General features: G+C 47.6%; 1 protein-coding gene across 4 annotated transcripts in view; it reads right to left on the bottom strand.

Annotated features, from left to right (window-relative positions):
* The window catches only part of NAT10 (N-acetyltransferase 10), a 326,800-nt gene that overhangs the window by 267,183 nt on the left and 43,949 nt on the right, over positions 1–15,668 (bottom strand). For all 4 annotated transcript variants that reach the window (XM_069221852.1, XM_069221854.1, XM_069221853.1 and 1 more), the window contains exon 4: positions 11,181–11,352. In XM_069221852.1, coding sequence (XP_069077953.1) covers positions 11,181–11,352 — 172 coding nt within the window. The remainder of the gene's footprint in view (positions 1–11,180; positions 11,353–15,668) is intronic.

The following is a 15,668-nucleotide window of genomic DNA, read 5'->3' on the forward strand; positions in this document are numbered from 1 at the left end:
CCCAGGTGTCGGGACTTAGGATTCAAAGAGTCGCGGTCAGGGGAAGCCTCGGGATTCCCTCTGCAGGCGGCGCTGTGGGGGCTCAGGGGGGACAGGTTTTTGTACTCACAGTCTTAGAGTAGTCCTGGGGTCCCTCCTGAGGTGTTGGATCGCCACCAGCCGAGTCGGGGTCGCCGGGTGCAGTGTTGCAAGTCTCACGCCTTTTGCGGGGAGCTTGCAGGGTTCTTTAAAGCTGCTGGAAACAAAGTTGCAGCCTTTCTTGGAGCAGGTCCGCTGTCCTCGGGAGTTTCTTGTCTTTTCGAAGCAGGGGCAGTCCTCAGAGGATGTCGAGGTCGCTGGTCCCTTTGGAAGGCGTCGCTGGAGCAGGATCTTTGGAAGGCAGGAGACAGGCCGGTGAGTTTCTGGAGCCAAGGCAGTTGTCGTCTTCTGGTCTTCCTCTGCAGGGGTTTTTCAGCTAGGCAGTCCTTCTTCTTGTAGTTGCAGGAATCTAATTTTCTAGGGTTCAGGGTAGCCCTTAAATACTAAATTTAAGGGCGTGTTTAGGTCTGGGGGGTTAGTAGCCAATGGCTACTAGCCCTGAGGGTGGGTACACCCTCTTTGTGCCTCCTCCCAAGGGGAGGGGGTCACAATCCTAACCCTATTGGGGGAATCCTCCATCTGCAAGATGGAGGATTTCTAAAAGTTAGAGTCACTTCAGCTCAGGACACCTTAGGGGCTGTCCTGACTGGCCAGTGACTCCTCCTTGTTGCTTTCTTTGTTCCCTCCAGCCTTGCCGCCAAAAGTGGGGGCCGTGGCCGGAGGGGGCGGGCAACTCCACTAAGCTGGAGTGCCCTGCTGGGCTGTGACAAAGGGGTGAGCCTTTGAGGCTCACCGCCAGGTGTCACAGCTCCTGCCTGGGGGAGGTGTTAGCATCTCCACCCAGTGCAGGCTTTGTTACTGGCCTCAGAGTGACAAAGGCACTCTCCCCATGGGGCCAGCAACATGTCTCTAGTGTGGCAGGCTGCTGGAACCAGTCAGCCTACACAGCTAGTTGGTTAAGTTTCAGGGGGCACCTCTAAGGTGCCCTCTGGGGTGTATTTTGCAATAAAATGTACACTGGCATCAGTGTGCATTTATTGTGCTGAGAAGTTTGATACCAAACTTCCCAGTTTTCAGTGTAGCCATTATGGTGCTGTGGAGTTCGTGTAAAACAGACTCCCAGACCATATACTCTTATGGCTACCCTGCACTTACAATGTCTAAGGTTTTGCTTAGACACTGTAGGGGCACAGTGCTCATGCACTGGTACCCTCACCTATGGTATAGTGCACCCTGCCTTAGGGCTGTAAGGCCTGCTAGAGGGGTGTCTTACCTATACTGCATAGGCAGTGAGAGGCTGGCATGGCACCCTGAGGGGAGTGCCATGTCGACTTACTCATTTTGTTCTCACCAGCACACACAGGCTTGTAAGCAGTGTGTCTGTGCTGAGTGAGGGGTCTCTAGGGTGGCATAAGACATGCTGCAGCCCTTAGAGACCTTTCTTGGCATCAGGGCCCTTGGTACTAGAAGTACCAGTTACAAGGGACTTATCTGAATGCCAGGGTGTGCCAATTGTGGATACAATGGTACATTTTAGGTGAAGGAACACTGGTGCTGGGGCCTGGTTAGCAGGGTCCCAGCACACTTCTCAGTCAAGTCAGCATCAGTATCAGGCAAAAAGTGGGGGGTAACTGCAACAGGGAGCCATTTCTTTACACAAGCCCCCCCCAGCCCACAGGCCAGGAGACTCAGCCAACGCTGGAAGAGTCTTCCTAGTCTGTCAGGCGAGGAAGAGTAGAGGAAATGGCTGGTTTGTTGCAGGGCCTACTCTGCCTTACATCCTCCTGTTCAGGTCATTCCCTCTGGGGAACTGACCCACTTCCACAGTGATAGGACCTAGTCTGAACTGCCTCTTGTCTGTGCTTTTTATGTCTTCACCCATTCTCTCTATTTTGAGGTCAGAGGTATCCACCTCTGCTAATCTTATCTTAGCCAAGGTCACCCCTAGCTTACCCAAAGAGGTTACCCAGAGCTGGAGTAACCCCACCATGACCAACAGGGTCAGGGGGCCTAACTTGTTATTTGGCATGGGGTCAGACCACCATGCCAAGGATAGTGCAGCAATAAAGGCTAACACCCAGCAGAGGCCACTGACAGCTGTCAGTGCCCAGAACCACACCTTTAGCTCTTCACCTAAAAGGGAAGGGGCTAAGTTACAGGCTTCTTTGGGTTCAGGTTGCCTGTCTGCTGTATTGGAGTGGGGGGTTACCACATCTTGTAGTGAACACCCTTCTTCCACTCTTTCTTCTGTTAGCTGAGGAGCCACCCACTCAGGTTTAACAGTTGCCTGACTAGCCAGGACTTCTTGTGGGTCAGGTTGGACTTTATCAGGGCCATTTTTGGAGTTCTCCCCTACTGGAGCAGAATCTCCCTGGCTTGCTGTAACCTTGGCTAAAGGTTGTCCACCCTTCCTACTCTGTTTTCTTTTCTTCTTCTTCTGGGGCCTGCTTGCATTTACTGCAGAGGCAGGACTTCCAGAAACCTTGGGAGAGGACTGGCACTGGACCAGTTCCTCTCTTGAGCTCTGACTAACCTCTGGGTAGTCATTTCCAAGGAGACAATCAAGGGGGAGGTCTGTACTGACTACTACCCTTCTCCAGCTAAGAGTGCCACCCACTTCTATGGGTACTAAAGCCACAGGCCTCTTAGTGACCCTGTCTAGGCTAACTCTTACCCTGGCAGTCTCACCTGGGATGTACTGGTTTGAGAGCACCAGCCTGTCATGCACAATAGTGTGACTGGCACAAGTGTCTCTCAGGGCAGTGGTTGGGATTCCATTCACCAGTAGGTGGTGGAAGTGTCTACTTCCCTCTGGAATCTCCAACTCACCTGTTGGGCCCTGTTTCCAGTTGAAGGCTATGAAGACCTCCTCATCTGAAGAGTCATCTCCCATGGCTATACTGGTTACCCCTGGAATTTTGTTCTGAGGTTTGTTTTTGGGACAAGAAGTGTCCTTGGTGTGGTGCCCAGACTGTTTACAGTTGTGGCACCATGCCTTAGTGGCATCCCAGTTCTTACCCTGGTACCCACCTTTGTTTTGGGTTGTGTCTTGGGGCCCACCCACCTGTTCTGGTTTTTGGGGGCCTACAGAGGACTCTTTTTCTTTGTTTCTAGTGTCACCCACTTTCTCCTGGGGAGTTTTTGTAACCCCTTTCTTTTGGTCACCCCCAGTGGAAGTTTTGGTTACCCTAGTCTTGACCCAGTGGTCTGCCTTCTTTCCCAATTCTTGGGGAGAAATTGGACCTAGGTCTACCAGATACTGATGCAACTTTTCATTGAAGCAGTTACTTAAAATGTGTTCTTTCATAAACAAATTATAAAGCCCAACATAGTTACACACTTCATTTCCAGTTAACCAACCATCTAGTGTTTTTACTGAGTAGTCTACAAAATCAACCCAGGTCTGACTCGAGGATTTTTGAGCCCCCCTGAATCTAATTCTATACTCCTCAGTGGAGAATCCAAAGCCCTCAATCAGGGTACCCTTCATGAGGTCATAAGATTCTGCATCTTTTCCAGAGAGTGTGAGGAGTCTATCCCTACACTTTCCAGTGAACATTTCCCAAAGGAGAGCACCCCAGTGAGATCTGTTTACTTTTCTGGTTACACAAGCCCTCTCAAAAGCTGTGAACCATTTGGTGATGTCATCACCATCTTCATATTTTGTTACAATCCCTTTGGGGATTTTTAGGATGTCAGGAGAATCTCTGACCCTATTTAAGTTGCTGCCACCATCGATGGGACCTAGGCCCATCTCTTTTCTTTCCCTTTCTATGGCTAGGAGCTGCTTTTCCAAAGCCAATCTTTTGACCATCCTGGCTAACAGGGGGTCATCTTCACTGGAGTTATCCTCAGTGATTTCAGAGGTGTTGGTCTCTCCTGTGAGGGAACCAGCATCTCTGACTATTATTTTTGGAGTCAGGGTTTGAGGGACCCTGTTCTCCCTAGATAGGACTGGTAGGGGGGAATTTTCCTCCTGGTCACTATCCTCTTCCTCTGAGTTGCCACCCTCAGAGGGGTTGGCCTTTTCAAACTCTGCCAAAAGCTCCTGGAGCTGTATTTTGGTAGGTTTGGGGCCCATTGTTATTTTCTTTAGTTTACAGAGTGACCTTAGCTCTCTCATCTGTAGATGGAGGTAAGGTGTGGTGTCGAGTTCCACCACATTCACATCTGTGCTAGACATTATGCTTCTAAAAGTTGGAATACTTTTTAAGAAACTAAAACTGATTCTAGAATCTAATTCAAACTTTTAACAAACTTTTAAACTCTAAAAGAAATGCTAAACAGGATCTAACACAAGGCCCTAGCAGGTCTTTTAAGAATTTAGAAAACTTTTCAAATTGCAAAAATCAATTTCTAATGACAATTTTGGAATTTGTCGTGTGATCAGGTATTGGCTGAGTAGTCCAGCAAATGCAAAGTCTTGTACCCCACCGCTGATCCACCAATGTAGGAAGTTGGCTCTGTATGTGCTATTTCAAAGTAAGGAATAGCATGCACAGAGTCCAAGGGTTCCCCTTAGAGGTAAAATAGTGGTAAAAATAGATAATACTAATGCTCTATTTTGTGGTAGTGTGGTCGAGCAGTAGGCTTATCCAAGGAGTAGTGTTAAGCATTTGTTGTACATACACATAGACAATAAATGAGGTACACACACTCAGAGACAAATCCAGCCAATAGGTTTTTGTATAGAAAAATATCTTTTCTTAGTTTATTTTAAGAACCACAGGTTCAAATTCTACATGTAATAGCTCATTCGAAAGGTATTGCAGGTAAGTACTTTAGGAACTTCAAATCATCAAAATTGCATGTATACTTTTCAAGTTATTCACAAATAGCTGTTTTAAAAGTGGACACTTAGTGCAATTTTCACAGTTCCTAGGGGAGGTAAGTATTTGTTAGTTTTACCAGGTAAGTAAGACACTTACAGGGTTCAGTTCTTGGTCCAAGGTAGCCCACCGTTGGGGGTTCAGAGCAGCCCCAAAGTCACCACACCAGCAGCTCAGGGCCGGTCAGGTGCAGAGTTCAAAGTGGTGCCCAAAACACATAGGCTAGAATGGAGAGAAGGGGGGTGCCCCGGTTCCGGTCTGCTTGCAGGTAAGTACCCGCGTCTTCGGAGGGCAGACCAGGGGGGTTTTGTAGGGCACCGGGGGGGACACAAGTCCACACAGAAATTTCACCCTCAGCAGCGCGGGGGCGGCCGGGTGCAGTGTAGAAACAAGCGTCGGGTTTGTAATGGAAGTCAATGGGAGATCTAGGGATCTCTTCAGCGCTGCAGGCAGGCAAGGGGGGGGTTCCTCGGGGAAACCTCCACTTGGGCAAGGGAGAGGGACTCCTGGGGGTCACTCCTCCAGTGAAAGTCCGGTCCTTCAGGTCCTGGGGGCTGCGGGTGCAGGGTCTCTCCCAGGTGTCGGGACTTAGGATTCAAAGAGTCGCGGTCAGGGGAAGCCTCGGGATTCCCTCTGCAGGCGGCGCTGTGGGGGCTCAGGGGGGACAGGTTTTTGTACTCACAGTCTTAGAGTAGTCCTGGGGTCCCTCCTGAGGTGTTGGATCGCCACCAGCCGAGTCGGGGTCGCCGGGTGCAGTGTTGCAAGTCTCACGCCTTTTGCGGGGAGCTTGCAGGGTTCTTTAAAGCTGCTGGAAACAAAGTTGCAGCCTTTCTTGGAGCAGGTCCGCTGTCCTCGGGAGTTTCTTGTCTTTTCGAAGCAGGGGCAGTCCTCAGAGGATGTCGAGGTCGCTGGTCCCTTTGGAAGGCGTCGCTGGAGCAGGATCTTTGGAAGGCAGGAGACAGGCCGGTGAGTTTCTGGAGCCAAGGCAGTTGTCGTCTTCTGGTCTTCCTCTGCAGGGGTTTTTCAGCTAGGCAGTCCTTCTTCTTGTAGTTGCAGGAATCTAATTTTCTAGGGTTCAGGGTAGCCCTTAAATACTAAATTTAAGGGCGTGTTTAGGTCTGGGGGGTTAGTAGCCAATGGCTACTAGCCCTGAGGGTGGGTACACCCTCTTTGTGCCTCCTCCCAAGGGGAGGGGGTCACAATCCTAACCCTATTGGGGGAATCCTCCATCTGCAAGATGGAGGATTTCTAAAAGTTAGAGTCACTTCAGCTCAGGACACCTTAGGGGCTGTCCTGACTGGCCAGTGACTCCTCCTTGTTGCTTTCTTTGTTCCCTCCAGCCTTGCCGCCAAAAGTGGGGGCCGTGGCCGGAGGGGGCGGGCAACTCCACTAAGCTGGAGTGCCCTGCTGGGCTGTGACAAAGGGGTGAGCCTTTGAGGCTCACCGCCAGGTGTCACAGCTCCTGCCTGGGGGAGGTGTTAGCATCTCCACCCAGTGCAGGCTTTGTTACTGGCCTCAGAGTGACAAAGGCACTCTCCCCATGGGGCCAGCAACATGTCTCTAGTGTGGCAGGCTGCTGGAACCAGTCAGCCTACACAGCTAGTTGGTTAAGTTTCAGGGGGCACCTCTAAGGTGCCCTCTGGGGTGTATTTTGCAATAAAATGTACACTGGCATCAGTGTGCATTTATTGTGCTGAGAAGTTTGATACCAAACTTCCCAGTTTTCAGTGTAGCCATTATGGTGCTGTGGAGTTCGTGTAAAACAGACTCCCAGACCATATACTCTTATGGCTACCCTGCACTTACAATGTCTAAGGTTTTGCTTAGACACTGTAGGGGCACAGTGCTCATGCACTGGTACCCTCACCTATGGTATAGTGCACCCTGCCTTAGGGCTGTAAGGCCTGCTAGAGGGGTGTCTTACCTATACTGCATAGGCAGTGAGAGGCTGGCATGGCACCCTGAGGGGAGTGCCATGTCGACTTACTCATTTTGTTCTCACCAGCACACACAGGCTTGTAAGCAGTGTGTCTGTGCTGAGTGAGGGGTCTCTAGGGTGGCATAAGACATGCTGCAGCCCTTAGAGACCTTTCTTGGCATCAGGGCCCTTGGTACTAGAAGTACCAGTTACAAGGGACTTATCTGAATGCCAGGGTGTGCCAATTGTGGATACAATGGTACATTTTAGGTGAAGGAACACTGGTGCTGGGGCCTGGTTAGCAGGGTCCCAGCACACTTCTCAGTCAAGTCAGCATCAGTATCAGGCAAAAAGTGGGGGGTAACTGCAACAGGGAGCCATTTCTTTACACTAGGGGAGGTAAGTATTTGTTAGGTTAACCAGGTAAGTAAGACACTTACAGGGCTTAGTTCTTGGTCCAAGGTAGCCCACCGTTGGGGGTTCAGAGCAACCCCAAAGTCACCACACCAGCAGCTCAGGGCCGGTCAGGTGCAGAGTTCAAAGTGGTGCCCAAAACGCATAGGCTAGAATGGAGAGAAGGGGGAGCCCCGGTTCCGGTCTGCTTGCAGGTAAGTACCCGCGTCTTCGGAGGGCAGACCAGGGGGGTTTTGTAGGGCACCGGGGGGGACACAAGCCCACACAGAAATTTCACCCTCAGCGGCGCGGGGGCGGCCGGGTGCAGTGTAGAAACAGGCGTCGGGTTCGCAATGTTAGTCTATGAGAGATCTCGGGATCTCTTCAGCGCTGCAGGCAGGCAAGGGGGGGATTCCTCGGGGAAACCTCCACTTGGGCGAGGGAGAGGGACTCCTGGGGGTCACTTCTCCAGTGAAAGTCCGGTCCTTCAGGTCCTGGGGGCTGCGGGTGCAGGGTCTCTCCCAGGCGTCGGGACTTTAGGTTCAAAGAGTCGCGGTCAGGGGAAGCCTCGGGATTCCCTCTGCAGGCGGCGCTGTGGGGGCTCAGGGGGGACAGGTTTTGGTACTCACAGTATCAGAGTAGTCCTGGGGTCCCTCCTGAGGTGTTGGATCGCCACCAGCCGAGTCGGGGTCGCCGGGTGCAGTGTTGCAAGTCTCACGCTTCTTGCGGGGAGCTTGCAGGGTTCTTTAAAGTTGCTGGAAACAAAGTTGCAGCTTTTCTTGGAGCAGGTCCGCTGTCCTCGGGAGTTTCTTGTCTTTTCGAAGCAGGGGCAGTCCTCAGAGGATGTCGAGGTCGCTGGTCCCTTTGGAAGGCGTCGCTGGAGCAGGATCTTTGGAAGGCAGGAGACAGGCCGGTGAGTTTCTGGAGCCAAGGCAGTTGTCGTCTTCTGGTCTTCCGCTGCAGGGGTTTTCAGCTGGGCAGTCCTTCTTCTTGTAGTTGCAGGAATCTAATTTTCTAGGGTTCAGGGTAGCCCTTAAATACTAAATTTAAGGGCGTGTTTAGGTCAGGGGGGTTAGTAGCCAATGGCTACTAGCCCTGAGGGTGGGTACACCCTCTTTGTGCCCCCTCCCAAGGGGAGGGGGTCACAATCCTAACCCTATTGGGGGAATCCTCCATCTGCAAGATGGAGGATTTCTAAAAGTTAGAGTCACTTCAGCTCAGGACAACTTAGGGGCTGTCCTGACTGGCCAGTGACTCCTCCTTGTTTTTCTCATTATTTTCTCCGGCCTTGCCGCCAAAAGTGGGGCCTGGCCGGAGGGGGCGGGCAACTCCACTAGCTGGAGTGTCCTGCTGGGTTGGCACAAAGGAGGTGAGCCTTTGAGGCTCACCGCCAGGTGTGACAATTCCTGCCTGGGAGAGGTGTTAGCATCTCCACCCAGTGCAGGCTTTGTTACTGGCCTCAGAGTGACAAAGGCACTCTCCCCATGGGGCCAGCAACATGTCTCGGTTTGTGGCAGGCTGCTAAAACTAGTCAGCCTACACAGATAGTCGGTTAAGTTTCAGGGGGCACCTCTAAGGTGCCCTCTGTGGTGTATTTTACAATAAAATGTACACTGGCATCAGTGTGCATTTATTGTGCTGAGAAGTTTGATACCAAACTTCCCAGTTTTCAGTGTAGCCATTATGGTGCTGTGGAGTTCGTGTTTGACAAACTCCCAGACCATATACTCTTATGGCTACCCTGCACTTACAATGTCTAAGGTTTTGTTTAGACACTGTAGGGGTACCATGCTCATGCACTGGTACCCTCACCTATGGTATAGTGCACCCTGCCTTAGGGCTGTAAGGCCTGCTAGAGGGGTGTCTTACCTATACTGCATAGGCAGTGAGAGGCTGGCATGGCACCCTGAGGGGAGTGCCATGTCGACTTACTCGTTTTGTTCTCACTAGCACACACAAGCTGGCAAGCAGTGTGTCTGTGCTGAGTGAGAGGTCTCCAGGGTGGCATAAGACATGCTGCAGCCCTTAGAGACCTTCCTTGGCATCAGGGCCCTTGGTACTAGAAGTACCAGTTACAAGGGACTTGTCTGGATGCCAGGGTCTGCCAATTGTGGATACAAAAGTACAGGTTAGGGAAAGAACACTGGTGCTGGGGCCTGGTTAGCAGGCCTCAGCACACTTTCAATTGTAAACATAGCATCAGCAAAGGCAAAAAGTCAGGGGGCAACCATGCCAAGGAGGCATTTCCTTACATATATATATCTGCAATATCTGCAATTTGTGTTGAAACATTTTAAGAGTACACAGAAGGCCAGAGTTTCTAGATGCAATATTGTATGGTCCTAGTATACATTCTCAAAACAGGATTTATATGACTGGTTTAAAATTTAGTCAGAATGTTTTTTCTGATTCTCATGTAAAGGAAAGTACTTGAATAAGAAAGTTTTCATTTAATTCATCCTGATTCCCTTACAGGTATCCGGCCACCTTGAAACTTAGTCATTTTAAAACTTAACTCTTAGATTGTTCATGTTTTTAGAGTGACTATGCTTAGAATCATAGTCTAGTATTGATTTCAGTAGATATAATTTTCATATTGTGTGTTCTAACCTTTTTCTTACTACAGGTCTCCTTCCCAGCTGTTCCCTTCCTAATCCCCTCTTGAACTCTCTCAGTCTCTGTGATTTATCTATCAGAGTCTTGGAGCTGTTCAGTGGTGGACGTGTTGGGAACGTGCACAGACCCCGAGGATCTGGTGACTCTGACAAGGAGTTATAAATGTCAGAGATCTAGAACACAAGGAGGCAATTTAGAAATCCAATTGATAAGAACAGCCATACACTACTTGCAGGATGTCAATGTGAAAAAAATTCACCATAAGGGAGAAAATTGCTCAGGAGGATTTTACTTTTTTCCTCCTAGGATAATCAGAGTCTCCTACAGCCCCATTAAGTAATGACTGTTCCCTCTGAAAAAGCCCCTGGAGAAGCACTTACTCCAACTTTTGCCCTGAATCAAGCTGGGTGTGTTTTCAAGGTGAAAAAAATATTGCAAAAAGACTGTGATTACTTACAACCGTAGTAGTTCAACTACTTTTGCAGCATGCCTGTTGTAGCCTATATCTGAACAATGTGTGGACAACCACTAACACACTGTAGCACCTATACAACTGAAGGAAAACCTGGGTTAATAGTGCAGTTATGCCCACAGCTGGTTAACTACTTAACTCAACAGCTTGAGTTAGGGAGGGTGATAGATCCTTGCTTACACAAACTGCAACTGCCAGACACTCCAAAATAAACATTTAACAAATGTAAAAGCCACTGAACAGCGAGATCACCAAATAGCAAGGGGTGGGCCAATATAGGAGTTGGGTGGGGTAATTAAATAACAAAAAATAAATAGAAAGACACAAAAACTTCAAACAATCTAAAGGTTGGTAAAGAAGCTATGCTCCAGAGAGGTTGGGAGGACACATGAGGGGGAGAGGGAGGAGGGAAGAAATTATATTTTATGGTAAACAAATAAGACTGACAAGAAAAACAACCAATGATAAGCAATGTAGTGACCCACAACCCCCTGTAAGTACAGCTATCTGTAGGACATACTTAAAAAGGTCTGATGTACCATTTAGCTCTCACTTTGCAGCGGCATCATCATTAGAACACACAACACAGCTAAGAGCTTTGAGTTTAGCAAAGAGTTATGTGACACTCTTTGGGCTTCATAACAACAGGTTAACAAAATAAGGTTGGAATTGAAAGTGGCTTCTGTACCCATTGGCTAAATAGGTCAGTTGTTAGTCATTGTCATTTAAAACATGCATACCCTGGGACAAAAACACCTGTAACTCAAATAAGCAAGTAATGAAAAAAGAAAGTCAAAAAGATCCTCTAGAAAGAATTTCTGTGCCCCCAAGTCAAGCACAACTTTAGCCACATGGACAAGCACAACATATTTACCTGAAGTACACACATGCCATACGTATTTCCAAGAATTTTGTGGGTCTCATTGTAATAGCAATAGCGGATATTTGTGGCTGCAACAAAGAGCTCAAATGGATCATCTTCCTTTATATTGAAACTTCCAGTTTTAATCTTTTTTTGCAATTTCCGCATTCTTTTCTTGCGGTGGCTGCAGAAGAATAAATTTGATGAAAGGTAAATTGCCCAAAAAGAATTAGGTACTGAAATAGAAATTTAATTATTAAACATTCATTTCCAAGTTCCCAATATGCACTGTGCAGCGTGCACCCAGAACTGGCTGGGATTTTGACTTCTGTGGACCCCCATTTTATCATTACTGGAACCCAGGGACCCCCACTGAATCATTATTGGAATCCCGGGACCCCCTCACTGAGTCATTACTGGAAGCGAGAGATCCCGGTCTAAACATTGTTGATGATTTAAATACAAAGCAATACACACAAAAAATACATAAACAAGCATTCATAAACCACAAATAACTTTTTATTTTGCAAACAAACATAAATAGAAAATAATTTTAATAGGAAGGGTGGAGCTTTTCTCAATGCAATTGAAGCCACACATCACCCATACTGAGTTCTGAGTGATGCCCCTGCCCCACTCCCACAAATCAATCCAAGAATGCCAATTTAATTTTTAACTTCCAATTTAAAATTCTTTGACATTTACAGTACATTTTAAAATGTTCAATTGTAATTTTAGCCACTTTATTTATAAACACTTTAGCAAACGCTTAGGTGCCCAGGACGAGGTGGTCTCAGCTACGATCACCGTGTGCAGAGGACGAGCCCACCTCATCCTGGCCCTCGGGGGAAGTGCTAGCGCTCCCTCCGAGGGCCTCGCACCCCAACTCCCATGAGCAGGGATGGAAGGGAAATCGCTTCCTCTTCCACCCTGTGCCCCCAACTCTCCCCCCCCCCCCCCCCCCGGATGTCTGATGACGTCACTTCTTTTTCTTTGATGTCTCTCCGAGCATTACTGCAGGTGCAGAAATGCCAACTAGACACTAGGGAGTTTGTTTTTTCTTGTAAACACTAAAAGGGAGCGACCCCTTTGACAAGGGTCGCTCCCATGGGGGGCATTTATTCAAGGCGTTTTCTGCCCGGGGGGGGGGGGGGGGGAGATAATGGGGGCCAGAAACCAGGGATAATTTTTTTTTTTTTTTTAGACGTGTGGAGTGACCCCTTAGGCAGGGTCGCTCCTCTATGGGGAGTGGCAAATTGTTTTTAGGCCATTTCTGTCAGATCAGCCTATTTTTATTAGGCTAATCTGCACCACGGATTTTCTTTTTTTTTGCATCAATTTTACGCAAAGGGAGTGACTCCTTAGGCAAGGGTCGCTCCCTGGGGAGGCAAATTTATTTTAGGTCATTTCTACCCCCCCTTGGGGGCAGATCAGCCTATTTCTATTAGGCGGATCTGCCCCCGAGGGGGGGTGGGGGGGAACCACTTAGGCAGTACGAGATGCCAGGGCAAAAAAGAAAAAAATAGTGGGGTGGTGGCTACCAACCAGTATGGGCATGTTTTTTCCGCCACCCCAATTGAAGGGGGTAATAGTCTTTCAGCTCTTCTCCCCCCTTCGCAGACACTAAAACATCTTATCCCATTTTCATTATTTTGGGTTTCGGTTTTACATTTGGGCCATGAGAGTTTGTCTAACTCTCAAAATTGTCCCACTTGGAATGGTGAGGGCTGCAGTTTTTGGTCCTTGGGACACAGCCATGTAGAAAAATCTACGAGACCGAGACACATCTGAAAACTAAACATCTGGGTGAGTCCAGGGTGGTGTGCTTCACATGCACCTGAACATTTTCTTACCCACAATGCCCCGCAAACCTTCAACTTTGCACATTTTTTCCACATTTTTGTGATGGTACCTTCTGGAATCCACAAAATTGCTACCACCGAGCATTGTCTCATCTATACCAATAAAAATTCTGCCCCACTTGTCAGCCTAAACTGCCATTTGTGACCCACTTTGGTTCCCCCTCATTTTCAACATGTTTTTGGCTCTTCCCTATCACAGGCGCTTGGCCCACCTACACAAGTGAGGTATCATTTGTACCGGGAGACTGAGAGGAACGTTGGGTGGTAGGAAATTTGTGCCAGTGCGGTGATCCCACCCAGAAATGTGGGAAAATGTGTTTTTATTTTTTTTTAGCTAAATTTGAAGTTTGCTGAGAATTCTGGGTAAGAAAACACTGGGGGACCCACACAAGTCACACCTCCCTGGACTCCCTAAAGTGTTTAGTTTTCAGAAATGTTTGGTAGGTTTCCCTAGAGGGCTTCTGATCCCACGACCAAAAACGCAGGTGCCCTAACCCACCTCCCTCCCCTCAAAATCCACAGCTAGGTACACTGCAAAAAAACAGGTCAGTTTTCTTTGGGAAAATGTGATGTGTCCATTTTTGTGTTTTGGGGCATGTCCTGTCGCGGGAACTAGGCCTACCCACATAAGTGAGGTACCATTTTTATCAGGAGACTTGGGGGGGGGGGGGGGACGCTGGGTGGAAGGAAATTTGTTGCTCCTCTCAAGATTCCAGAACTTTCTGTCACCAAAATGTGAAGAAAAAGTGTTTTTTGCCAAATTTTGAGGTTTGCAAAGGATTCTGGGTAATAGAACCTGGTGAGAGCCCCACAAGTAACCCCATTCCGAATTCACCTAGGTGTATAGTTTTCAAAAATGTATAGGTTTACCTCGGTGCCGGCTGAGCTAAAGGCCAAAATACACAGCAAGGCACTTTCCAAAAAACACGTCAGATTTCAAAGTAAAAATGTGATGTGTCCATGTTGGGTTTCCTGTCCAGGGCATTAGGCCTACCCACGCAAGTGAGGTAATATTTTTTATCGGGAGACTTGGGGGAACACAGAATAGAAGAACAAGTGTTATTGCCCCTTGTCTTTCTCTACATGTTTTCCTTCCAAATGTAAGACAGTGTGTAAATAAAGACGACTATTTGAGAAATACCCTGTAATTCACATGCTAGTATGGGGACCCAGGAATTCAGAGATGTGCAAATAACCACTGCTTTGCAACACCTTATCTTGTGCCCATTTTGGAAATACAAAGGTTTCCTTGATATCTATTTTTCACCCTTTATATTTCGCTAAATAAATTGCTGTATACCCGGTATACAATAAAAACCCATTGTAAGGTGCAGCTCATTTATTGGCTCTGGGTAGCTAGGAGTCTTGATGAACCTACAAGCCCTATAAATCCCTGCAACCACAAGAGTACAGCAGACGTATTAGTATATTGCTTTTGAAAATCTGACATCGCAGGAAAAGTTAGAGTAAAACGTGGATAGAAAGGGCTGTTTTTTTCACCTCAATTTCAATATTTTTATTTCAGCTGTTATTTTCTGTAGGAAAACCTTCTAGGATCTACACAAATGACCCCTTACTGAATTCAGAATTTTGTCTACTTTTCAGAAATATTTAGCTGTCTGAGATCCAGCATTGGTTTCACAACCATTTCCATCACGAACTAGAAGGAGGCTAAAAGCACAAAAAATAGTAAAAATTGGTTATGTCCCAGTAAAATGCCAAAATTGTGTTGAAAAATGTGGTTTTCTGATTCAAGTCTGCCTGTTCCTGAAAGCTGGGAAGATGGTGATTTTAGTACCTCAAACCCTTTTGTTGATGCCATTTTCAGGGGGGGGGGGGGGTCATAAGCCTTCTTCTGCAGCCCTTTTGTCCCCATTTGTTTTGTTAGAAAAAACAAACTTTTTGCTGTTTTTCGGCTACTTTCTTGGTGTCCTCCAGGGGAACCCACAAACTTTGGGTACCTCTAGAATCCCTAAGATGTTGGGAAAAAAGGGATGCAAATTTGGCATGGGTAGCTTATGTGGACAAAAAGTTATGAGGGCCTAAGCGCGAACTGTCCCAAACAGTCAAAAAAAAGGCCTGGCACCTGAGGGGGGGGGGGGGAGCCTGGCAGCGAAGGGGTTAATCTGGTGTAGGAAGTTGGCTCTGAATGTGCTATTTCAAAGTAAGGAATAGCATGCACAGAGTCCAAGGGTTCCCCTTAGAGGTAAAATAGTGGTAAAAAGAGATAATACTAATGCTCTATTTTGTGGTAGTGTGGTCGAGCAGTAGGCTTATCCAAGGAGTAGTGTTAAGCATTTGTTGTACATACACATAGACAATAAATGAGGTACACACACTCAGACAAATCCAGCCAATAGGTTTTGTTATAGAAAAATATCTTTTCTTAGTTTATTTTAAGAACCACAGGTTCAAATTTTACATGTAATAGCTCTTTTGAAAGGTATTGCAGGTAAGTACTCTAGGAACTTTGAATCATTACTTTAGCATGTATACTTTTCACATAAAACACAATAAGCTGTTTTAAAAGTGGACACAGTGCAATTTTCACAGTTCCTGGGGGAGGTAAGTTATTGTTAGTTTTAACAGGTAAGTAAGGCACTTACAGGTTTCAGTTTTTGGTCCAAGGTAGCCCACC

This window comes from Pleurodeles waltl, chromosome 3_1 (genome assembly GCF_031143425.1).
Source record: "Pleurodeles waltl isolate 20211129_DDA chromosome 3_1, aPleWal1.hap1.20221129, whole genome shotgun sequence".
Classification (NCBI taxonomy): domain Eukaryota; kingdom Metazoa; phylum Chordata; class Amphibia; order Caudata; family Salamandridae; genus Pleurodeles; species Pleurodeles waltl.